Source organism: Halichoeres trimaculatus, unplaced genomic scaffold, assembly GCF_033239565.1.
Source record: "Halichoeres trimaculatus isolate MK-OKI-2021-1 unplaced genomic scaffold, fHalTri1.1 fHalTri1_scaffold_10, whole genome shotgun sequence".
Classification (NCBI taxonomy): domain Eukaryota; kingdom Metazoa; phylum Chordata; class Actinopteri; order Labriformes; family Labridae; genus Halichoeres; species Halichoeres trimaculatus.
Window position 1 is genome coordinate 19455810 of NW_027437187.1, and position 25946 is coordinate 19481755.

General features: G+C 41.5%; 1 protein-coding gene across 1 annotated transcript; it reads right to left on the bottom strand.

Annotated features, from left to right (window-relative positions):
- Window positions 1-6022: 6022 nt before the first annotated feature.
- Window positions 6023-25685, bottom strand: hgfb (hepatocyte growth factor b). The gene is made up of 18 exons (XM_074677522.1): window positions 25533-25685; window positions 23835-23994; window positions 23480-23592; window positions 22720-22834; window positions 20972-21120; window positions 18931-19051; window positions 17679-17797; window positions 15302-15467; window positions 15080-15213; window positions 14197-14290; window positions 12899-13020; window positions 11183-11212; window positions 10350-10455; window positions 9872-9946; window positions 9482-9631; window positions 9274-9380; window positions 8304-8446; window positions 6023-7817 (listed from the first exon to the last, which is right to left on the bottom strand). Exons 1-18 carry the CDS (start codon window positions 25579-25581, stop codon window positions 7638-7640), a joined length of 2133 nt encoding a protein of 710 aa, XP_074533623.1. The 5' UTR covers window positions 25582-25685; the 3' UTR covers window positions 6023-7637.
- Window positions 25686-25946: the final 261 nt, after the last annotated feature.

Here is a 25946-nt window from a genome sequence, read left to right on the forward strand (position 1 = left end):
ATAGTGGCAAGGTGAAAGGGAAGGTAGCAGGAAGGTTGTCAGACAGATTGACGGACAAAAGATAGGAGGAAGGGCTGATTACTTCCTTTTTAAAAGTGCATGAAACCTCATGGGGAGAAGACAATGCATAATATGTACATTATTTCTCAATCCTAGGGTCAAAAGTCAAATAACAGACATTGCATGCATGTGTTTTTTATAATGACAACCCAGCTGAGACAATAAAACAAATATTTAGAGGGTGAATGCAGTTCTTACATTCATTTAAAATACGCATAAAATCCAAAGCTATAAAGTTGTCAGCTCTTTCTTTAGCACAATTTTGATGTTTACCTGTGTCTTTCTTTTTGTCACCACATGAAGTCGTATGCCTGCTTTTCACTAGATTCAGTTGTCAGAGAGAATCTCATCACCCTCATGTCAAAAATGCATCAAGTTTTCCTTATGGAAAGTCATATTTGATGTGAAAAAAAAAGACTTCCAGGCACAAACTTGGAAGTTGGTTGTCACTTTGAGACTTTATGATCTCACAGAATTTGCTGTCTAATGTCCCCCAGCCTTTTCCCCCTTCTGATGATTCACCCTGCTGTGGGTCTGTCTGCCTGCCTGCCTGTCTGTCTCTGTGTGTGTCTGTCTCTGAGTCTGTCATGCTGCCTCCCGGGGCCCTGATTGAATAACTAATGATTAATATCAACAGAGTCACTACCACAGCAGCTGATTTACTGCACCCATTGATCCAGACCTTGAGATGTCTTGAAAAAATTCACAGATTGAACCTCAGGCGAGGTTTTGTGTCAGTGAATTATCTGAGGTGGACAACAAAATTCTGTGTGTATCGGTTAAAAGTATCATCCAAGATAAAACTTTAAATCTCTCTCTCAGCACTTTAAATAACACTCTTACTTTGTGATCGGAAAAGTCATGTCTTAATCTGGGATTTTTGTTGTCAAAATGTCAAATTATTGGTCTGTGTGACGCTTCATTTTAACCTTTAGGGATTATTATTGCTTCACTGCAGGGTGTCTGCAGAGCACTTACTGAGCAAGGAGGCCTTTACCCATGTTTATTTCTTTTTGCCCTTTTTTTTTCATCACTTTTACCTAAAAAAAAAAAATAAATAAATAAAGTGGTGTTCTTATAAGATCCATCAAAACTGGGACAGAGTGTTGAGTTGTGGTAAAAGCAGAAATTGGATTTCCAAATGAATTTAAAACTGTGTTTGGCAAGCAAGGTTGAATCTGGCTGTGTGATTGGAAAGCAAGCTGCTACAGTATTGAGAAATGTGCGCCAACAAACATGATGGAAGCTTAATGTTCCTGACTATGTCCAATTTTTATAAAGAAATTATTGTTTATTTCTTCTCTGTATAATTTTCTCCTTCTTGTCTCTTATCGTCCATCTATCCTCTCTGCCTGTCTTACAGGAAGCTTTTACTGCACGGTTGGATAAAGTATTAGAGTCCACAGTGAATAAGTCTGACATTTATTCATGCAGTGCATGGACTGAATGTCTGAAGCGGTGAGGGGATGAGGTACTTCTGCCTACAGAATATACATTTTGGCTTTTTTGGTGCAATATTTTGAGATTTTTTTCCTGTCAATAATATGAACTTTCAGTTGTGCCTGGAGACTGTATCAAAGACGAGACAAGTTGGTCAGCCAGTTTTAAAGATATAATCCTCTGCAGGATCACTAGAAGTTGTCTGTAGGTGTGAGTGTGTGTGTGTAAGAGGTTGTCTGTCTATGTGTCAGCCCTGTGACTGACTGGCAACCTGTCCAAGGTGTACCCCGCCTCTCGCCCTAAGACAACTGGGATAGGCTCCAGCCACCCGTGACCCTGAACGGGATGAGTGGTACGGAAAATGAATGAATGACTGAATCCTCTGCAGGTGTTGTCTCTGGAGATCAGCCCAAACTTAGTTTCAAAGTCACAGTTTTGCCCTATTGAAAGCATAGGTCACACAACTGACGGAAGGACACCTGCCTCGGGCTTCAAAACACTGTATGAGAAACAGATGGGTGACGTTGCAGACACTACATCTATATGATGGTTAACATACAATGGCTTATATGAGTTGTGCGCACAGGCTGTAAAAAAAAAAAAATGGACGTCATCTTGGTGGCTTGAAGTGAGGATGCCACAGAAACTGCTCCTCCTGGTGACTGGCTGTAGTATAGGTCAAAAAAGTGTCTCTCCAGTCATTCCAGATAGGCAGTGGTCAAACTTTAAAAAATGAATACTCGTAGAAATGTTTCTTACATCCAATTGTTGTGGTGATTTGAAGTTATCATTTGGCTGCCTTGTATTCGAGTCATCTTTTTTCTGAAAAGTTCGTTTTCATTAGTTAAAGGTTAAAAACGAGATTTTACATCACCTTTAATGATGGTTGACAGCTGCTGTTCATGTGTATTTTTTGGGGGTATTGCAAAATATATCAGGAGATAGAGTCAAGAAGTGAAAATACTCTCGAAAGAAAAAATATATATATTATTTTTGTCACCCGGCTCCTCTCAGATTCTCCCAGAATCCCTCAATCTCTACTGTGCAGACTCTGGCTGCACAACTGCTTCCAGTGGCTGCCCCTGTGACAGAGGGTATTTTGGCTTCAAAACTGTACAATGGTTAATGGTGGAGCCACGCTGTCCTCTCTATATACAGTCAATGGTTGTGCATGGCTTACACATTAGCTGCGGCCCCAGCTAGTGGCAGGTAGCAGTACGACAGCTTAGATGCATGAAAGTGCTGATCTTATACTGATTTGTTTTTATGTAAATAGTAACAATTTTCAACTTTTCTATATTTCTTCAAATTTCTAATTTCATATTATTATTATATTATTTTCTTCATAGTTATTGCATTTATTGCACTCTTCTGTGAGCTGCTGTGGCAAAAAATAACCCTATGGGGAATCGATAAAAGAATATTTTATTCTATTCTATTCTATTCTATTCTATTCTATTCTATTCTATTCTATTCTATTCTAATTTCCAGCAATGTGGGCCTGTAATAATAAAATATTACTTTGAAAATTTGAAATTCTGGTTCTGACCAATGAGAGTGAGGACAGTTCCGCCAACAAAGTAGTAATTGTATTGTATGTGCAACAAAACTAACTGTAAAAGAGAGGCTGAAGAAAAAGGGTAAGAAAATACAGTACAATGTCCCAAATTCAGCTCCATCAGTTCCATTAGTGAAACTATGACTGTGTTGAGTGTCACAACTTCCTCGGGGTACTTTCTGTCTCCTCAGTATCTGCTGGAAGATTAAGTGGTTCATTCAGCAGCTAAGTTTATCATTCTGCTGTTTGGTGCTGGAGCAGTGTGGAGCTTTTCTCGCTGAAAGCAGCTTCCTGCTGCATCTGGAAACAAGGTTAAACAGAGTGGTGGGAGTGAGCCAAAACTTTTAAGTGTGCCTCTGAAAACCAAGACTGAGTGTCTTAACTCATCTAAGGGTAAAGAGGTAAGGATAAGGGTAACTGCAAGCAACTGTAGGATCATACCTTGGGCAATCAATGTAGCCAAATGGCAAATCAGATAGAGAGAGAGATACAAAACGGCAATTCTCAAACACAAATGAACCAAAACACACATTATGTTGTTGATTAACCACCTCAGAAATTTATCACACCGTTACTCGCTCCTAAAAGTTTAATAATAAATCAGGACTCTAGCTGAAATAAGCTCATTTCACCTCATCTAACTAACAATGATCTGCTGCCAATTTCCCTGAAGTTTTGTTGCTGCACGCCTCACCTCCTGCATGAGCATTTCAACAGTCACATTTTTACTCAGCCTCTTAAAAATCGTCTCTCCACAAGTTTATTGAACACTTTGTTTGACCTAGACAGTTAATTCGATGAGTATTGGGGCCATACCGTCTATGCTGCATATAGATTGCTCTACCTCTTTCCTCTGACTGACAATTTCTTGCAAGCTCAATAAAATGTTGTTCTTTGTTCTGAAAGGAAGAAACATATTAGTAAAGGGAGAGTCATATTGAAGGTGAACTAAAGTAGAGATTAATGATGTGTCAGGTTTCTCGAATGAAACTCTGCTACGATAAGGATATTCTTGCGGATTTAAGTATCATCCACACAGACTTCCTTCTGCCTGGAATAAGTGTAAAGATGACACTTGAAAACGTTCATACAACCCAGAGAGAGAGGAAGAGATGGAGTCCTTCAAACTAAAGAGTCCACAGAGAGGGGAAGAAAGTGCCTAAAAGGAGTTTAAATGACATTACAAAGACAACCCAATTAGATTATGAGAGATATTCTTAACTAAGTCTGAAAGTCAATGATCTGTAATGGGAGTCCTGTGGCTTATAAAAGCCTTTCTCTGAAATAATCAGTCCCTCTCTCTGTCTCATTTTCCCTCTTTCTCCCGACCAGTCACTCTCAATCTCACCAAGACACACGCGTGCACACATACAGACGCCAACATACAGAAGCATTAAGACGCCACCAGTGGGGCTTAGATCTCTGCTTGCAATCGGCAGCCGACTGTGGAGACATGTGAGAGTTCCCTCCGACTTCGTTTGAATTTCAATGGACAGCCAGCAGGAGATTTAGCTTGAAATTTATCAGGAAATGCCACATTTATTCATGACACCATCTCAGACTGAATCCATTCATACACCCGTACATACAGCAGTTCTTAGATACAAGCTGTACTCGTCCCTTATGGAAAAAGCTGTTCAGATTCTGTAGCTCTGGCTTCTTTGTGAGTTACTGTACAGCTGTGGAATTATATTTTTTCCCCTTAGTTTTTTTTTTTTTTTTTTTCATCGAATCAGCCAGTGAAGTTAGTGGTTCGACTTTTTTTGTGGTGGAGTAGTTCAGTATTTTTCATAATCAAAACAAACTTAAAAACTTTATTTTTTATATTGCAGTTTCTACCATATTCAACACTTGCAATTTTAGCCAAAAAACTGACTGAAATGATACAGAGTGTCTCAGTTTTAGAAATGAATGTGCATTTGCAGTCTCAAACACAAGCGCACACACACGAGAGTCATTAACACTCGGACATAAGCCCTGATGCTTTCTGCATCATTAGCCTCTCACACGCTGTAGATCTTGCGGTACATTGAGCCAGGGTCAAGTAAGATGCAAGTTTGTGTGTGTGTGCATGTGTGTGAGAGAGAGAGTGACAGAGAAAGAGAGTGTGTGTATCCATCCTTTTGTTTACATCCACACTTCCTGTCTTTCTGTCCATCCAGCTGACCTGCAGATGAAAGCAAACTTCTTACGCTTAATCTCCCTTTGATGCTTCTATAGTAGCTGTTATCATAGAGTGCTCTGTATGCATGTGTGGTTGTGCGTGTGTGTGTGTGTGTCTTTGTGTGTGTACTATATTCGTCACGTTGTGTCAGCATCAGCACAGAAAGTCTGCCTCAAACAGAAAATGTCGACCCCTGTGTATTTCCTGCTTGCTCCATGAGTTCCTTAATACAGCATCAATGGAATCTCTATTAATCTGCAGCTCAGTGCTTTTCCTGCACATGCTTACACTCGCACTCTCTTTTTCTCAATCAGCCCTTATAACACACTCATGTTACAATCTGACTCTTGGTTTCACTTCATGTGTTAAACTTTGAGAGGGCTACCAGGAGAACATTCAGTTACAATATTTGATTAAGGACAGGTACAAGGCTAACATTTGTGGTGAGTGTGTGTGTGTGTGTGTGTGTGTGTGTGTGTGTGTGTGTGTGTGTGTGTGTGTGTGTGTGTGTGTGTGTGTGTGTGTGTGTGTGTGTGCTCGCGCCACTTGTATGGATGTTAAGTGTGCAAGAGAAACATGAGCAGCTATGTGCTACTGTGGTGCCATCTTCTGGTCGAAAAGCTTAACAGCTTTGAATTCATGAAATAGCTGACACATGGACTAAGACTCCACATTGGCATTCAAAATGTTTTTTTTTTTAAATGTTACACTCAATAAATAAAAATAAATGTCAGACTTGTAGATTAAAAAAAACATTTAATATAGTGACAAACATCATAAAACATTTAAAATAACTACTGAAACTGGGTTTAACATTAAGCATATAGGATAAGATGGCATTAAAGTTATGATAAATGTCATAATACAGAGGCATAAGACATTACTGTACAACCTGTAGAATATAGCAGCTTGCAGCATCCTTCAGTGCTCACACATAAGCAGACACACAATTCATTACTCCTACAAACACAACAATGTTATAATAAGAAGCCTTCTCAAAGAGATGTGTTCATATGTCTCGAGGGCCATTCAGTCATCTCAGCGGAGCAGCCGTTGCAGTCAATGCGGTCACAGAGTCTGTCTCATCTTTTCCGAGACAAAGTCTGAAGTGACAGAATTTGTGACGCTGATATCCAGAGTGGATTGAAACTGGAGGTCCGCCAAGGTCTGAGTGTGGGGAGTGTGGGGATAATTCATTCAGCTCTGGCTTCATCTCTCTCTCTCTCTCTCTCTCTCTCACACACACACACACACACACACACACACACACACACACACACACACACACACACACACACACACACACACACACAAGCAGACACGTGCTGCTGCAGTTTTGCATACTGACACTGCTGCAGAACTATGAAAACAAAAAAAAAATAGTAATACACACACACACACACACACACACACACACACACACACACACACACACACACACACACACACACACACACACACACACACACACAACACATCTATTCTATACCAGAGCTTGTGTTTGAGGAAATAGTCAGGTTTTACATGTTACATTTCCTGCTTGTCGTCAAATCTTTTAAGGCCAAGCTAGCTAAATGTCTCTTTCATCTGAGAGCAGGGTGCATCATGTAATTTCATTTTAAACTGCAGTGGCTTTGAAAGCTTAAAAAATGAGTCTTATTTGGTGTTTCCACTGCTGAAACAGAAAACTGACTGAATGTTGAAATGTAGTTTACACACTGTACATCACTAATCTGCCCAACATGACATTCACGTCTCTAGTCACAGATCTATAAGACCCAAATCAGCTTAAGAGTGTCACAAACACACTCATTAAAATACTATTTACAATAAGGACCACTTCATCAAAGCCCCTTGAGATACTTAGAGTTCCACTCTAACTACTAGTGGATAGTTTTTCTAAGTGGCCCATTGATGTACTCTACAGAGGGACCTGCTGAACCACTGCACTTTGGTGTTCAAAAACATTCAAGTAATGCCAGGAATCAAGAGTATTCACATGCACACATACCACTTGGGTGAATTTGCTACCAAAAGAACAAAAAAAAAATGTGATTGCAGTTTTTTGCCGGGTTATCTCTTTGTTAATGTTACATTCAACCCTTCTTTTACCATTTGCTACTTCAACTGTTCAATTCCCATGTGTAAGATCTGAACAACATCAACTTTCAATCCCCCTCATCACTGCGAATGACTCAGACTCAGAGTGGTGTTTGATTATGACCTGGTTGAATCTTACATCACAGTGTTTCCTCGCCCATCTTTTATAAGAGGTGCATCCATTGTTCAGGTTCACATCAACCCGTGAGCTGTGCAGGAATGAACATGGAAACCAGGTGTCCTGAGTACACTGCTGGGTTTACAGAAAGTTTGTTTGTTAGTTAGTGGAGAGTGCCCTTTTCCCTTTTTGAGTTCTTAGTCAACCTCTGGGTTGGGATAATGTTTGAAGACCTTGTAGATCCACTGTGTGTAGAAGGGCACGTTAATGAAGATACCAGGCTGATTGGCTCGAGCGCAGCCCCTGCCGTGGACACTGACACCCACAATAACCCTGATGTCTCCATCCTGGCACACCAAAGGCCCTCCGTAATCCCTCTGCAAAAGGAAAATTCGGCAACATGTTTTTCCTTGGTCAGTGTTGATGCATGGCTATCATGAGTGTTTACATTTAGAGAAAGCACTTTTATTGCTCTCAGGGACAGACAGCATCACCACTGTTTGAGAATGTGGACAGCTTTCTTCCAAAGCTAGAAACCACAAACACAAGGCTTTGATCGCTGATGAAATGTGGTGCAACAGTCTCCAGCTGCTCTATTTTCTGCACACTGAATACTAAGCCTGCAGATTCAAAGAACATGTGTTGGAGCTTTGAGTGTTGAACCAAGGCACTAATACTCTCATATATCCACTCTGGGAACAATTATTTGATCTAAAGGTCTAAAGCCCTGTTCTTATTTACCAACAAGGATTGGGCTATGTGAATCCTGAGACTGCAGATTTTACTCAAAGCACATATTTTCCCTCCTGTTTAAATGCTAGAACACTTCACTCTGAAGAGGATGTGAACAAGTAACAGTTTACCTCACACACTCCCTCGTTCCTCTTGCCTCCTGCACAGATCTTGGTGTTGGTGATATGGAGGTTGCCTCTGTGCATCTCTCTACACCTCTCATTATTGATGATGGGGAGGTTGACCGCCTTTAATAAGTCGTCATGGCCAGTGCCTTGAAAACAGATAGGTTTCACTTTATTGCATTTATTTTTTCTTTGGGACAATGCTACACAAAAGGCATCATTTGTACGTCAAGAATGATATGCATTTTATGCAGGAACTGATTTTAAGAGTGACGGAAAAATATAAATGGCTAATAACACACACACACATGTCAGGTCACCCAGCAACAAGTTCTGTGGTCAGAAAAAACCCCCATAAATATATAGTAAGCAATTATTGCAGAATAGGCTTACAATATAAACTTTCAGTAAGGAAATTTACTTTTGGTAGATAACATTTTTTTTGTAACATTGCTTTGTGGCAAATCCCAGATCTTTTGTGATGTTTTTATGTTTATATCTATTTAATTTTTTTTTTTTGCTTTGTTTTTTTTGTAATGAGCTCGACGATATTGTAATTGAGTGGAATATCCATGTGGGGCTGCACCCATGAAAAACAAAAACAAAAACAAAAAAAAAACCAAAAAACAAAAAAAAAAAACCCAGCAGAATAAGCTGTTTGGCATTAACAATGAGAAGATTTGACTAATTTCTCTTGGGCCCAACCCTCATACTCAGATCTGCTGCTCATTCCACAGATGTATGTACCTTACTGATGAGGCACAGTCGAGAAGGGAAATGATCTACCGAAGAAACATAGCTTTACATTTTGTGCTGAGTTCACACTGAATGGACACCTCATGTAATTTCAAGGAAAAATAGATTAATTCGGGACTGCTTCAGGGGGAAACTCAATATAAAAGTAATATATCACAGACCTGGAGGGAAGGTATGAATATAACATCTATAGCAAGTGTAGAATATTAAATATCAGTACCTTTGGTTTCTCCCCAGCCATACATTTTACATATTGTTCCTTCTGGGATGGAGCACCCAGCCACCGGCAGCTGAATCGTATGGACATTATCTGCTGGAAGGGCTGGCCTGGTTGATTTTAAAGAGCACAGAAAGCAAAAGGACATGAACATCAAACATGCACACAATCAAACACTGGTGTAACTTTCCAGCACTTTCCAGGTACTCACTTGGACAGTCTTATAAGCGCTAAACTGGAGCCCTCTGGGCCGCATATCACATGAGCTATGCTGACTTCCTGCCTCTGAGACCAGTCAGGAGCACCCTCTCGAATATCTGAGACTCCCAACCACACCCGATACTCGCTGAGGTCTGGAACACTGGACAGACACAAGACAAGAGGTAATACTCAATAAACTATTTCCACTCTTATTTCTCTCTACAGACTCAGACTGAGCAGAAAATCAGGGTCAGTTAGGGAATAAAGCTTGAATAAAGAGGAAAAACACATCAACTGAAAACATAAATCTGACATCTAATACACTAAGGGTATAAAAGAACATAAAGTTTTAAGCAAAGGGAAAGAAATCGCATTAACAGAGAGTGAGTAATGGAGTTACCATGAGGAGAAGCACTGTCTGTCGGTGAGGACCCACTCCTCACGTATCAGAGATCCTCCACACCAGTGCATTGACCTGAAGAGACAACAAAAATGCATCAGTGAAACATTAAAGACTTCAGAAACTCTTAAGTACCATGACTGTACCTTGTCAACAGGAAGATAGTTCAATAGTGACAATGACTAAGGTAGCAGTGTTCACAGGGCATGAAAGTCACTTTCCTTGGAAAATAAGACATGGCAATGCAGAAGCACTGTTTGGAAATAACACCAGTAATTTAGAAAAGAATTCAAGAAAAAAAGTTGCTTGAACTTTTCCATTTTTTGTCTGTTGAGCACTGTGAAAACTCATCTATCACAGCAGAAGAAAGAAAAGAAAATGCCCTTAAATTTTTAAAAGAATTCAAGTCAGGATGGTCCAACTGTTCTCCTTCAATGAAGAAGGAGAAATGCTTTGAATACTGAATACATTGCCTCACCCTTTCTGTATGCTGACCATCCAGCTGCCATCAGATATGCCCACTGGACCTCCACCAACAATCCTGGTTCTTTTATGGACAAAACACCCCACAGAGGAAACTTCACCTGAAAATGGACACACACACAAACAGACATGTCTTTCAAAGTTTCAATGTAACATTTACAACAGCACAAGTGTAAAACAAGACATTTACAGCCAGAATTACACTAATTTAAAGAGCTTATTGTAGTTCACGCACACACACACACACACACACACACACACACACACACACACACACACACACACACACACACACACACACACACACACACACACACAATACAAGAGACACTAAATCTGCTTAATGATCTGCTGTAATCGTCTTTACTGTATATAAAACATAACTACATAACCAGATGTACTGATGAGGCTATTCATTAAGGTGGTTATAGAGAGAGTTTATATATCACATGGGTGTAGTTTGAGGTCTTTATGTAGAGTGATGAAGAAGTTTATAACCTGCACTTGAGTTATTATGGGGGGAAGAATGTACACACGCACACACGCACACACACACACACACACACACACACACACACACACACACACACACACACACACACACACACACACACACACACACACACACACACACACACACACATCTCTCTCCATATGCATAAACAAACAAAAAATATATCCCCTTGACAAAATAATGTACAACATGATGTACCAAAGGGCTTAAGATACAAAAAGAGGCTGATCAGGTAGAGAAAACACCACGGCTTGCTGGCTTTTCAATACAGCTGAGCCAGAAAGACAAACACACCAGATGACAGAAACACTCACCCTGTGGAATGGTATTCTGTGCCGCATCACCTGCAAAGAAAAGTAGGGAGAAAAAAACTCAGGTTAGGTCATTTTTTTACAAAACAGGATAAGTAATTTTCAAATTAAAAAAATGACAGTGTAAACAAATTATTTTCTCCCTCTTGTGGTTTGATGCTAATATTCCATTATTTCCATACAAGCTAAAAGACAATTAATGGTTTAAAACTAAGAATTGTAAAATCCATCATGGTTTTCTCACAAGTTAATGCACTTAACTCAGTTAGTGACAGTGAGACCTGGTAAGAGCATCTCTAACACACTAGGTCCATTGCATCAATTTGCCAAGAGCAGATTGAACACACTAAAACAACATTAAATCATCTAGTTGACTTTTAAAATAAGACACACTGTGTGGAGGTGGGATCGTATTTTACTCTACGACAATAACAGACCAACATAATGAGTGGATTCAGGCCAGGAGACAACAGTTTATGGTTTTACAGTGCAATAAAAATAAGGAGCGGCTCGTCGTTGAGGTGGAGAGCGCGGGAAATCCTTTGTCTGGTGACCCCAACTGTCTGGCCGCCTTCCTACATGCTGGACTGAACTTGCAGCCGGTGTGAGTCGTCAGGTGAGAGCGCAAGCAATCAATATGTGATGGAGCAGAGATAGAATGGTCATGGGTCTGGTGTGAGCCAGTCAAGTCACTACAAAGCAACTTCGACCTTTAAACCAAACTTCCACCAGATCTGTATCTGGTCCATATTGGTTTTGACACAGTTTGGCTTCGTGCTGCACCCCTTCAAATCTAGTGGAGGGTGTTGACAGACAAAGGCCACCTCAATGATGAGCTTCTCCTTATACATATTGTCATCATTGATCTCTAAAATGTCAGATCTGTCAGGCAGCCTCCTCTGTCTAAGGGTGAAAACTTTGGATTTCATTAGCAACTGAAATCAAACTGAACACAGATTTAAAATCCCGCACTATTAAGGTGAAATGCTGACTGAAACCAGAACATAGCTGTAACCATTCTTAGTCTGCCAAATTTTTAATTTCCTGTGTGAACTGTGATTTTGTGGTTTTTAAGATTGATGTGTTTTTTTTTTTTAATTTATTTATTTTTTACTGTTATCCTGTAATGTTTTGCCATTTTATTGCTGGTAAATGAACATTTTATGATCTACTTACTTAACAGCCTAACTAGGATCAAAAGTTGGAAATTAGCACTTGCTACAAACTCCCTTTGCAGCACATCAGATTCATGCTTTGTTGTAAACTATGTTAAACTGCAATAAATAGATTCAAATGAAAATTCAAAATGTGAAGTCTTTAACATTTTTTGGTAACCAGAACAACCATTACCACCAGTATGAAGAGATACAAACACTGTTTCACTGACACACAGAAACAATCAAGCTGGATCTGGCTCCATGTGGGAATAGTTAGAAGAAGCCCTTCCCTGTCTACCGGATGAGTTGTGAATCTCCTCTGACACACAGTGACCTGTGAGTGTAGACACATCTACACACTGCAAATAAAATGTGCGTCTCTGTGTGAAAGCGAGACACACCGCTAGAAGGAGTGCAAATATTTCCACACTGGCTCTGTCCAAGATTTAACAACAAAAAAAAGTTCGACAAGCTTTCAATTTCACACATTCACACAGATGTTTTTTCTAGCATGTCTCTATTTGTTATTCTATGCATTGAAAAAGGTATTGCATTCACTCACAAGGTTTGATATTGCAGTAATCCCAGGGAATGGCGGAATTGTTGGAGTAACACCAAGGACCATGTTTGTCCTTATCAGGGTTTCTGCAGTAGTTTCCCTCCAGGCCAGCCATCAGCACACCACTGAACAAACACAGAAACACAACAAGTCCAATAACTTATTTTTTCATCATTCAGAGGGCCAAACATACACGTTTGGGGAAAAAAATAGTCGTTTCCCCTATTTATAGGGAATGATTTGGCTTCTAATGAAAGAAAGAAGTATTAGCCTGCAATTTATAACCATTAAGCAGAATGAATTTAGTAAGATAAGATCTAGACATCCAAACTGAACAGCTGTGTAGGCTCAGTCCCTGTGGATGAGATAAGAAGGTGATCTGCGGAGAATTACTCACTGAGACAGAATGCACCCACCTACACTCACATTTCTTGTATGTGCTCATGCAGACATATCCCACACATGAGGAGATTCTCATAAGAGTTGTAAACCACACACAGAATTCTTTCCCACACTGAGTTTTTAACTGAAAAGGTTGAGATTGAAGAGGGATGCTCAGTGCCTAATCACTACAATCCAGAGTCTTTAGATCTGTTTCTATGTCTAGTATTTTAGCAGCCAGCAGCACAGCCAGCACTCACAGACTCCCTAACCATGACTTTTGACCCCTGGGCAGGAGCCAAGCAGTGCACTTGATTAGCTTTGAAGTGTTTCTTACAAAGGAGAAGTCTGGGGTCAGAGGTGGAGAATGAAGTGTATATCCCCCAGCCAAATTATCACTGGGAGTCATTCTTGCTGCGTTAGGTCATCTTCAGGGAAACACTTCTCCAGCCATTAGAAGAGGCGAGTCACAGCACCCACGGGAGCAGTTTTCTCCTCAGAGAGACACAAGGCCAGACTTGGTCGGCTAACGACAATAAGACTCAACTTGAGGTCAATAATGGGTCGACTCTCTGCACTAACCACCACATCTCAGGTTTGCAAACACAGCCCTGGACACCTTTTCCCCAAACACAGAGGCTGTAAAAGCATCCAAACTATCTTTCTCCTGTTGAGACCCGTGAAATTGCATGTTTTCTGCTCATTGTCAGTGTTCTTCTTTGATCCTTCCCATTATTTGAATACCTCTACCTGACGTTAGACTGTCTGTGATGAGTTACCTGTAGTTGAATTGTGTGACATCTTGATCTCTTTTCTAGACAGAGGCACCCGCTTGGGGTTTATTGATGGCACAGGTCTGTTTTGTACATCACAGTGCAGTTTGGGAAAGTTATTAGGTCAGAGATTCAGTGGGGGCGAACCTGTTGCTGTGTTCTCTCCAGGGAGCGCAGGGCAGGTTTGATCTAGTCCTTGACTGCTCTCCTTGGTAATTCTCCCCAAAGCCTTCATAGCAGTCTGTATTTGGAAAGAAAGAGGAACAAAATCAGACATGCATTCAAGGCACTTACTTGATGTTTGTGTGACTAAATAGCCTTGCTAAAAAAGGAAGCACAGTGGGTAACTCTCAATATTATTCTTGATAATAAGCCTCTGTAGCCTGCATCATCATGTTAATCGTCACAGTTTGTCTGTATTGTTGCTGGAAGAGGTGCAGTCAATCATACACAGACAAACGTTGAGCTATTGTGTTTGGTTTTGAATGTGTATCACTGGGAACACAAAGAAGCTGTCCTTAGAAAAACAGAAAAATAAGAACTTGTAGCTGTCTGTCTCATTTCTATGTGGGAATGCATTCAATCCTCAAGGGTAGCCACCAAGAGGTTTTGTAATCCCAATGCAAGACCACATCATCTCAAAGACTTACCCCCAGAGATCCCTGGGGAAATGTGGATTTGTGTACTCAGCCATGGATCTACATATTTCCCTTCAAAATCTCATGCTTTCCCCCTACTCCATCTTTCCCTTGTCCAGTAAGACCAGACAGTTCCTGACATTGAGCTTCTGTCAGAGTTCATTAATGTGAGGCATGGCGGTCAGTCCTTCCCACACTCCTATTGAGCTTAAGTTCCCCACAGGGATGAGGAAACATTCTAATACGCCAATGTGCGCAGCCACAAGGTCACATGTGAACACGGCTGTCTACAAAATATGAAAATGCAGGATATTTCTGTACTCCTGACAAAGAGTAAATCGGCTTTTCCCCTCGCAGTTTTGATAGTCATGTGAAGCTGTTGAGTCCCTCACCACTGACAGGCTTGTTTTGGGCGCCGCACTGAGGGATGTTGGTGCAGAACATTGTGCGGACTCTCGGGTCTGTAGTGAAGCACCATGGGAGTTCTTGTCCATCTGGATTTCGGCAGTAGTTTTCTCTGAGGTCTCTGGAAATCACAGAGAAAGTCATCCTGTAATCTGCATGGAAATAAGTGCATGCAGGTGGGTGAGTGTTTGGATGGCTGTGTGACTCACTTGCAGGGGTAGGCATCAGGTATGAATGTGTGGTTATGAGGATACTGGGAGTCCCAGCGTTGGCATGTGAGTCCAGTGGGTAAAAGATCCACTGTGCCCCTATAACCCTCTCCTCTGCCTTGGTAGCACTCTGTTGTTTCCACCACGTTACTTTTGGGAGGTGTTTCTGTGGGAAAGCAAACGGTAAAGATTGGGCACTAGACATTGCTTTTGTTGACTTGCAGCATGTTTATCATACTTTTCCAAAACAACCTGTGTGATTGGCTAGATTTCAAGCACAGTAAATAAGGACTAAGATCTTGTGGTGTCATGTAACAACATTTCAGTATCATACAACAAAAACAAGCTTTTTATTCCTGCATTTTGTTAGGAAATGCAGTTCCTTTCTCAAACACACCCACTCAATGGCCTTTAAAGCACCTGGAAAACACTAATAAAAAACAGGCTAAGGCGCAACATATTAATGTGAATCATGTGTTTTAATGCCAATCTGTGCTGAAGCCAACTGAGGAATCCCTGTATGGGGAACAGCCCATATGGATTAGTTTTAACTAATGGCTTATTTTCTTGAATACACACACATACACACATTGGATGCTTATGTTGTGGCCAAAGAAAACATCGAGTAACATATGATTATATTTGTGTCTTGATACACCCCTTCCCATTCCACCCTACTCTAGGTATTAACATGTGAATGTATCTATCGAGAAACAATTTCTTATCAAGCTGCACTTTAGACATTAAAGTTGAAACTCTAGTGCCACTCCAAACTTGGGTGAAATGGATGAAGAAATGTTAAAAACTGGGAGTGTGATCTGCCGACAAAGGCGGGCATTAGTAAACTCTGTAAGAATGACTCAAACTTTAAGTGGACTACTCTTAAACCATATCACAGCACACGTTTCATTCTCCGTCCCATCTATCAGTTCTTCCTCTCTAACACAGTGTATGACAATACACAGGTCTATATTCTAGTCATGAGCATCTCAAAGATTTTAATCCAAATATCAACACACAAACTCAAGCAGCCAATTTGTTTAGATTGGTTAATGACTTGATTATAAAATTACTCTTCATGAGTTACAAATGGAGCCACAGAAATAGAATATTTTACTGATCAAGTAGTCTTTTCATTATTCCAACTGAATTGAGTGGTCTAATAAGAAAATGTGCATGCTCATCGATTTTTTTCACTAAACCTGTTCTTGCTATTGAAGTCTAAAGAATGTGTATGTCCCCCCGCTGTAGTAATAAAACAGCTTCTCTTTTTTCAGGGTTTAAAAAATGACCTGCCACCTGTTTTGTGTTTTGAAGCCAATATGAGAAGCAAAAGTGTCATCAGCTTCACTGCTTTTAGATGGCTACTTGTTGCACTAAGATTACTTGAGTTCATCAGCCTGAACCATGTACATGATTAAATCCAACTACTGTAAGTGTTAAGCAACAAATTATCAACACTAAACCAGACACTTTCCACCAATACAATAAGCCTAAAAATAGACACGCACTGGTTATAACAGTGAACAAAACAGCAAGCCTTGACAAAAGAACACTTTGTCTCTCTGTCTCCTGCTCTCTTCTCTCTGCCTTGTTTTGATTAAGACTTACTGGGTCGTAAACTTGGTCTGTTCCCAACAAACTCCCATATCAGAGACAGAGACAGAGAGGGGGAGAGATGGAGACAGTGCGGAGTGGGATACAGTTTTAGTGGGGAAAAACACAGGGGGTGCTGTGAATCACAGGGTCCACATGGAGGAGTGCCATCTAGTAAGCATGGTGCCAGGACTGCTGATGATTGTAGCAGACAAACAGGCCAGTCACACACTCAAGAGAGAGAAGCTGAGCCCAACAATAACACCAATGGGCTCTCTGTTTTTATGTTCCACAGGACCACAGAGGCTGCCCCAGTGACTCATCACTGATTATAGGTCATCTGAGTGCATACACTAACTGCTGCTGTACTACAAGTGTATAGACACACGTGCACCTTGTGCTTAAACATCACTCACACATGAGAGGTGTAAGGAAAGCAATCTGCCCATAGTGTGTTTGACCCCTGTGTTGTGTCTGTGTGTGTAACAGGGGGTTAATGTGGAGCAGTCCGTGAGCCCTGTGCAGTTTGACTCCTGCACATTTGAGCTGGCATAGAAAAATAAACAGCAGGCCAGTGGCGTAGGGAGAAAATAAACATTCTGGCTATTAAAGAAGACATAACAGAAAGCCAAACCTATTGGGGGGGGGGGGGGTCTCTGGGTTGGTGTGTGTGCTTGTGTGTGTGTTTCGTAGCTTTTGTTAACAATGAAGAGAGGAGTGGTAAATTTAAGGTATGGGATGTTATGCCCAAACAGAAAGCAAACATGACATGGATGCCTACCACAAACTCTGATGTCACAGTACTCCCAGGGTGTGTCGGGGTCCGTGGTAAAGCACCAGGGTCTGTGACGTCCGTCTGGGTTCCGACAATAGTTGTCATCCAGGCCTTTGTCAGGGTACCTAATTGAAGCAATCTTAGATTAAAATTTATGAAGAAGCCAAACTGTAGTGAAATGAAGAGCACAAATGCAGTATCAGAATGTGGTGCAGCCTGTAATATAACTGTGACTTGAAGGTAAGTAAAAGTGGCAGAACACACTTAAAGTCTCATGAATCATCCACTCATCGCAATAGAAAAAGAAAAGGAAAATGTGCTCATTTTTCTTCAGAATTCTTAAGGGGGCCGAGTGGAATTGATAGATAATTCACCATTGCACGCAGAAGAAGCATTAAAAGCTGGAGTGGTGCAAGAACGCCTCCATCTGTGAGTCTGCTCAGTGCTCAGGGGAGTGAGAGAGATAATAGGCAGCATAACTACAGGTGTTCTACAGTAAGTCAACCCAAAAGTCCCTCATCCCTCTAGGCCTCCCCCCGCCTCCAGGCACGCAGCATCAGGCTGTGAGACCCTCTCATTACATTAATGCTACGAGCAGCCTGGGACCTCGTTCACACAAACACTAGGATGATTAAGGATGTGTTAACGAGTCCCTTCTAATCCAGACCACCTGCCATATGACACAGACCGACACACACACACACACACACACACACACACACACACACACACACACACACACACACACACACACACACACACACACACACACACAATGAGATCATGTGAGGAATACTGATGCAGACCCATATACATATATAGCCATCCTAAAATGGGTATAAGCTTATCTCACAGCTGGATACTAGTCAGCTTTACAATTTACAGAGAGCTTAAAGGAATTTGGGCCAATTAAGTTGGATTGAAGAATTTTCCCAGTGAAGTGCTGCTAAAACACACAAAATTACACTCTGTGTAACTATGATGGCAAACCTTCAGGGAAAGTCTCCAGATCACTTTATCTGCAGAGCTAGTGCACCAAAACTGGAAGAACTTGTCATTACATTAAGTAGTCTCATGCTTTTTGCGAGCAGATATACTGTATCTCAGTGTGTGGTCTCCAGAGTGATTTAGCATGCGCAATTAAGGGTCATGCAGATGTGTGCGTGTGCCTTTGAGTGTGCCTGTGCATGCCTGTGTGTGTGTGTGTGTGTGTGTGTGTGTGTGTGTGTGTGTGTGTGTGTGTGTGTGTGTGTCGTACCTTTTGGGGTGGTACAGGTGTTTGTGTGGTCCATCCAGGTCCCAGCGCTGGCATTCCTTTCCACTCTCTGTGTGGTCCATGGGTCCTCTATAATCTTCCCCATTACAAGTCACACACTCAACTACACAGCAATGACACACACACACACACACACACACACACACACACACACACACACACACACACACACACACACACACACACAATAAAGCAACATCTTAGAGAAACAAAAACTCAACCAAAAAAACTCATAGACCTTTCTTCAATGTATTATCAACACATTGCTTTCACCACTTCAGTGTGCTGGCAGGAATTTGTATTGATTCTGAAACACATTCAGTTTCACTCTCTGGCCAACATGACCACTTGGTATTTTTAATGCCTGTCAGTCTTGTCATCAAGGCAGATTATGATAAAGCAATTAAATGCTTTTGGACTGAAAGAGCTTTTGTTAACATTTTCCCCACAAAGGTTGACATTCTGTTGTTTTAAGGATCTGTCTCCACAAAAAGGGTTTCTGTTTCTCTAAGACCTTAAAGTTGTATCCTTATTTTATACTGAGGGTACAGTGACTTCAGGAAGAAACAGCTGACACTTAGGGTGTCCATCCAGTTTGGATGCTAAGCACTGCAAAAAGCAGGAATAAACTTCTTCTTTTTTTCAGAAAGAAAGAGATGTGTCTGCGAAAACACTTTTAAAGGACACTGGCCCTTTAAAAAGTGGGGAAGCATTTTTTGGATCAGATGGGATTAAAATTTGTAAAGTTGGTTTGTGCTTTTCAGAACTCAGACTACAAAATTGTTACTAACCAAACTAACTTCCTTGAAAGTTATGATTGAGGCCTGTAAAGCATAAAGAGGACACAAAACACAACATTTTTAACAAGTCCTCATATTCTGCCATGAAAAATTATGCAACATATCACAAAAAATCCTCCATGGGAACTGCATAGATTTATCCAAGGTTTAGATATCGAATTATAGACTAAATGCACGAAAGAAAAGATTATGTTCTGCACTCATGGAGCCATGTTTCACTTTGATGTCGAAAGGGCACCATTTGTTGAGAGGTGAGCAGTACACAGGGTCTAGTGTAAACAACAGAGCACATGTGGATTAAAACCAGATGTTTGTGAGTCTACTGTTGTCATGACAGAGCACATTTAATACCACTGGCAACATGCACAAGTGTGTTTGTCCACGCCATGTTTACGTGTCTGTGTGTGTGTGTTTTCTATTAGGGCTGAGTAATTTCTGGAGGAACCCCTCAGGTTATTTCCTTCTCAATGACTTTCTATCATAATAAGCCAGTGCCCGTGTCACAGCTAGTGATAACCTGGTGAAACACAATGTGTGACTCTGAGGACGAGAAGGATTTCCGTCTTGTCTTATCGAACTGCAGCCTGTTTCCTCATTAACATGATTCAGTGTCATACATGCAGGGAAACAGCCTCTCTGACAGCATGAATCCCCAGGGATTAGATTACAGGGCCCTTATCATCCCTGTCATCAGGGGGGGATCAGCGCCTGAGAGTAATGTCAGTGTGATGTAACACAATGACGGAAACACCTCTGGGAAAGTAAATATCAAAGTTTTACTTGAACAGATCCATAACTCAACAGTTTGTGCCTGCAGGGATGAATGAAACAGCTAACAGTTTATCTGTGAGAAAAGACAAGGGATGAATATCCTCCAACATTCTGGCTCCAGCTTCTTTCGGCTCAAACCACTTACAAACCCTGAACCTGATGGAATGAGAGAGGACAGCATAAACTGAACCACACACCTGGAAACAGCTGCAGCTGGCCTCGGCAAATAAAGAAAACCTGTACCTCACACACACATATACACACACAGATGTAGAGCAGAGCCCAGTTAGAGCCAGCATTGCTTCATCTAAAGCACTGTGTGATTGTGTAATTTGCTGCAGCTCATTTCAGACTATCAAGCCTCGATTGGAGTGGCAATTTGCAATTTGAAATGGACATTATTTTTAGATAATCTTCCCCTCTGTGTGTCTGTGTGTGTGTGTGTTGCCTACCCTCTGAACACTGTGGTATGCCACACTCCTGGTGTCTGAGGTGTGGTCGGGGGTCAGTGGTGAAGCACCAGGGCCCAACTGTGGAGTTGTCTGGGTTGCGACAGTAGTTTCCTGTAAGGTCCTTCTTTCTGAATCTTTTGGACGTGAATCTGTCAGAAACAGAGCAGCAGTTACAAAAACAGACACGTGTACCGAGACCGCTTGCCAAATACTTCAGCTAGCATGCAGAGCAACCTCCTTTAGAAAAACACCCAAGGCCACAGTTTGTGTTGTCTTTTATCTCTGGCAGGGTGACGAATCACCTACGCATTTTATGAGAGCTGCTGCTGTTAACCTGCCTGTCGACAGGAACAGTAAAAATGAACGAGTTTTCAGTAAATTCAATGCAAATCTAACAAACTGAACCATCGCTAATGTGATGTTTTCAGTGCAAGAAAGCAGGTTAATAAGTTGAAGCAATGTTAGTTTTCCATGAGGCAGGTTCTGAATGTGGTGTAAACACTCTGACTCATATCTTCTACATCAGGCGAGCACATGGCTGTAGAAGTCAGTGGTAGTGATGGACCTGTGGCGCACTCAAACTGTGTTTCCCTCACGATGACGAAAAGATTAAAGTTCTGGAGTGCACGATCAGTCGAGAGGCTAATGACAGGTACAGAAATTAGAGGACATTAAGAGGAGAGACCTTTCGCTGATAAAAAAGCAATTTGCTCTAGAGTGTGTGTCAGTGGTCAAGTGTGGGTGAGAGTTTCCCATGCCTGTACAATGACTGATAAAAAATAAAAAGTGCCTGGGTTCAATTACCCGATCCAGAGAGACATAGAAGTCAACGCAGAAAGTTCAGCAGAGGTACAAACATGTGAAGCCCTGTTTGATTTGTCGGCATACAACAGAGCCTCTCTCAGTCATTAAATATGTCTGAGTGCAGTAGACAGAAGTAGACAGACTTGAAAGATGTCAGACGAGGTGTATGTGTCACGTTAAGGGTTATTTGATAGTTATAAAAAGCTAGGACATGACAACCCTGGGTGTCTCCATTTTTTTAATAACACATAAAGATTTGACATTATATAAATTTCAAAGTAAAAGCTTTGAAAAGCTGGTTTAGAAGTCATGTTTTGTATTTTCTGTTGAAGATAGCATCAACATTAAGCAGAACAAAAGACCTCACACTATTTTTGACTTTTTGTAAAGGATACACACAATTATCCTGTTACTTGCGGGGCATTTACTAAAGATTATTGCTAATCCAGCCTGTGTTATCCAACAGAAAGCATTGCTTCCCTCCTGTCTTTTGTTTCTTAACTCCATTCATATGGTTCATTTTTCTACTTGGAGCAAAACTGTATCCGACAGCATTCCTGCATACTGAAAGAAGAGATTTATCTGGGGTTTTACATGTGGGATACCTACAGCTTAACCAAAGGCTGCATATTAAATATGATCCTAATCCCAGCAAATCACACACAGACTCATACACGCACATGCACCTAGATAAACAGTAGGGCTGCTGCGGGAAATGATGTGTGACTCTGTTAACTGTTACAATGAGGTCAGTTCTGATGAATGACTGCTCCCAGGAGCCTAATCAACCCCTAATGTATCATACACACATACACGCAGACACACATGGAGGCTAGCCTCTAGCTACTAGCTAATTGCATCACAAACAGGCCAGAGCTCACACTAAGGAGCAGCTTTAATGCAACTTTCTTTGACATGAGGTAAAAAGTACATCAAGTTCTCACTTGTGTTCATGAGGGAAAGGAGAGGCCCACTCCTGGCACAGAATCCCGCTCACTGTCACTGACCTCCGCCCCCTGTAGCTCTGACCTGTACCCACAATGCACTCTCGAACATAGTCTAAAAAAGAGAGGAGAGGAGACAAGGAGAGGAGACAAAATGTCAGTAAAAAAGAGTGAGTGGGATGAGCAAACGACCTGTGTGAAATGCTGTCAACACAGAGAACAGATGATGAAGAAAACAGACAGACAGAGATGTTCAGCTCTAATGCCGAGCTTAACAAGGACAAGACAAAGCCAAAAGCCAAAATCTGTTTTTCTAATCTTCTGCAAAACATTTGGATCCAGTTAAAAAAAGGCTGCACAGCTTGCATGTTCAGAGTTGTGGTCGGTCAGAGTGGAGAGGGGGTGGGGGTTGTAGTGTTTAAACAAACTCCATGTAATGACAGAAAATGGGCCATAATGTGGGGCGACACAGTAAACACGACAAATGTCCTTGCCCTTCCTTGTCTTCCTGTTGATGCATGCTGTCATTACAAGGCTACAGTCACACTGTGAACAGGCTTTTTTAGACACATAAAACCTTCTACTTCCCAAAAATAAGCAAACAAGTGGATTTCTAAAACCATATCGCTGACTGTAGGTGGGGCCATGTGGGGACATTTTTTTCATGCAGTGTCATGGGGAGACAGCCCTTTAGTTGATGGAGAGAAAGGAGAGACATCATTTCAGTAAAAGAGAAAAAAGGTGGAACAATAAAGGGTACCTTTCTTTTGATATAGTTGGTAGTTGAAGTCCTGCTGGCTCTGAGCTCCCGGTGAATTCCTGTCAAACGACAGCCACTGGCATTTCCTGTTTTTATGATCATAGAGGAATGCTCTAAAGAATAAGAAGGAAGATAAAATAGGAGTAAAGTGAAGAACATAATGGTCAGTTTTCTTTCAGTGCCTTGTAGTAGAAGCACAAAAGTATGCCAAGCAGCTTGGTGACCAGCTGAACCCAACATGACATTTTACCTTCAAAAAGCATAATTATTGTGAAGAACTGGAAAACCACCAATTCCCTCTGTGTGTGCTGTCACTCATAGCGCGGGAAAGAAATCATGCAGGCGACAGACATACCTGCAGGTGAAGGGGAGTCTTTTGTTGCGGCTGCAGGCTTTGGCACATTTGGCCATGCTCACTTTTCTGCTTTTGGTCAGATGGGAGGAATCAGGGGTCACCACGACCAGTCGCACGCCATTGGTCTTCTGGTAGTCCTGGAGTGCATTTCTCTTGGCCTCTGAAACATTATTTCAATCACATGTGCATAAACATTCAGTAGTTTGGACATTAGAAAAATAAAACCAACCCTCATGTGCATACAGTGTGACTTAAGGTCACAGTCAGAGAGATGCTAGCTTGAGATGTGGTCAGCGGCTCAGCTCAGGTGACAAGTAGGCAGCCCCAGGACAAATTAAATGACCACTGCAATAATTTTTCCTTTCTTAGAATAGCAGCGATTATATTCCAGAGTCTGTTGAGCTTTAACACACGTCATTCTATTTGCTGAGGGTTATCTGTTATGTGGTACTTTAGTTTGATAAAAAAAAATACACCCAGAACTTAAGTCTATGGATTAGAAAGCAGTCCAGGTATTTTGCTAATGGGTTCAGCCAGACTAAGAACACCCAGTAACAGCATAACAATGTGTGAATTAGTCCCCTTAAACTGTCATTAAGTTACAGCACCTAATGCGATGCACCGTCATTCATCACTGCACCCAATATAACCCACAACCCCCCCCCCCCCCCCCCCCCACACACACACACACACACACACACACACACACACACACACACACACACACAGAGGGCAATCAGTGCTGTGAATGTCAGTTTGAACAGGTCCTCTGCAGAGTCAGAGTTAGACATTTACATTTAGACTGTAAACTCGGGCCTCCTCCTCCCCCTCATTCATCCTCCTCTTACTGATTTGAACTCAGCCTTTATACGCTTCACCCGATTTAAGAGCTTTTATCAGCACAGAAAAACTCCAACTCATGCTGACTCTGATAGGAGGGTTCCTGGAAAGCTGTCATTTCTAGGAATCCTCCCCAGCAATCAGCAAAAAGTCACTGTACATCAAGTCTGCAAATACAGATTCAGCATTCGAGTAAAGGGATGATCTGTGAGGGAGTTGAGTATCTCAGAGGTCCAGTGGTGTCATAATTGTCCGATCTTCAACTTGAGTTGACCGGCTCGGCAGTTTTCCTGCTTGAGTGCATGTGGGTGCAATGAGCCGCGAAATCGCGCTCTGTTAGGAGCACAGGATGACCGAACTTCAATTGGACGTTAATAAGGGTCACATTGCGAGACAATGGACTGAGTCTGCTGGATTTTTCGTCACATTTATTCATCTCGTGATCAATTCAGATAGGCCTACATACCTTCATACATGCCTCTGCAGCGTAATGCGCTCTGGCACGGTCAGCTATAGTAGGATTAAAAAGTAACTGCCTGATCTTTAATTTTAGATAAAGACATCTTTCATTCCTGCACTGGCTGAATATTCTCAAAAAATGTTCTTTCTACTCCGAGAATCACACTGTCATTAGATAAAGATGCTTAAATTAAACGATCTGTTTCTAAGAAGGTAAAAAAATCGTACTGCAGGTGGTAAAGACCGGCGGTCCTCACATTACATACATGAAAACATGATAAAGTTACGTCTATTCTCTCATCTGTTTGACAGTCCCTGTTTGTTGTGCGTTCCGAGGCGCGTGCGACCCGTCACAGAGCAACGCGAGCAGTTGTTGAAATGATTTCAGTCAAAACTTACCAAAAGAAGAAATGACGAAGAGAGGCAAAAGCAGAGTGTAAATCCACATGGCAGCGACACTAAAACGATAGTCTCACATCAAACTGGACTCGCTGTTCGCTGATCTGTCCGACTGCGATGCAGGAGATGTTGCTTCCACCACTGCGCGGAGGATGCGTCTCCTCTCTAAGTACTTCTCCTCTCACCCCTCCTCTTTCTCTATCTGCGTGTGTGTACGACTTTATCTCTCTCCCTGCTTCCCTCGCTTTCTATACCTCCCTCTCTTTGAATGTCGTTCCCTCTATCTTAGGTTATTTAATGCCATTAATGTATCATAATGTACATCACTGCAGTGACAGTGTTATCAGTGTGTGATCGTTGGAGTGAGTTCCTTATAGCCACAGCCTCCTTTTACATAAACCTTTGAAAGCATGC

Bases quoted from the DNA above. Each gene is read 5' to 3' on its own strand.
- hgfb (XM_074677522.1), bottom strand. From the start codon at position 25,581: ATGTGGATTTACACTCTGCTTTTGCCTCTCTTCGTCATTTCTTCTTTT. The intron at 19,052-20,971 runs GTAGGCAACACA...ATTGCTGTGTAG, and splicing joins CATACCACAGTGTTCAGAGG to TTGAGTGTGTGACTTGTAAT. The intron at 15,214-15,301 runs GTGAGTCACACA...TGTGATTTCCAG, and splicing joins CCTGATGCCTACCCCTGCAA to AGACCTCAGAGAAAACTACT.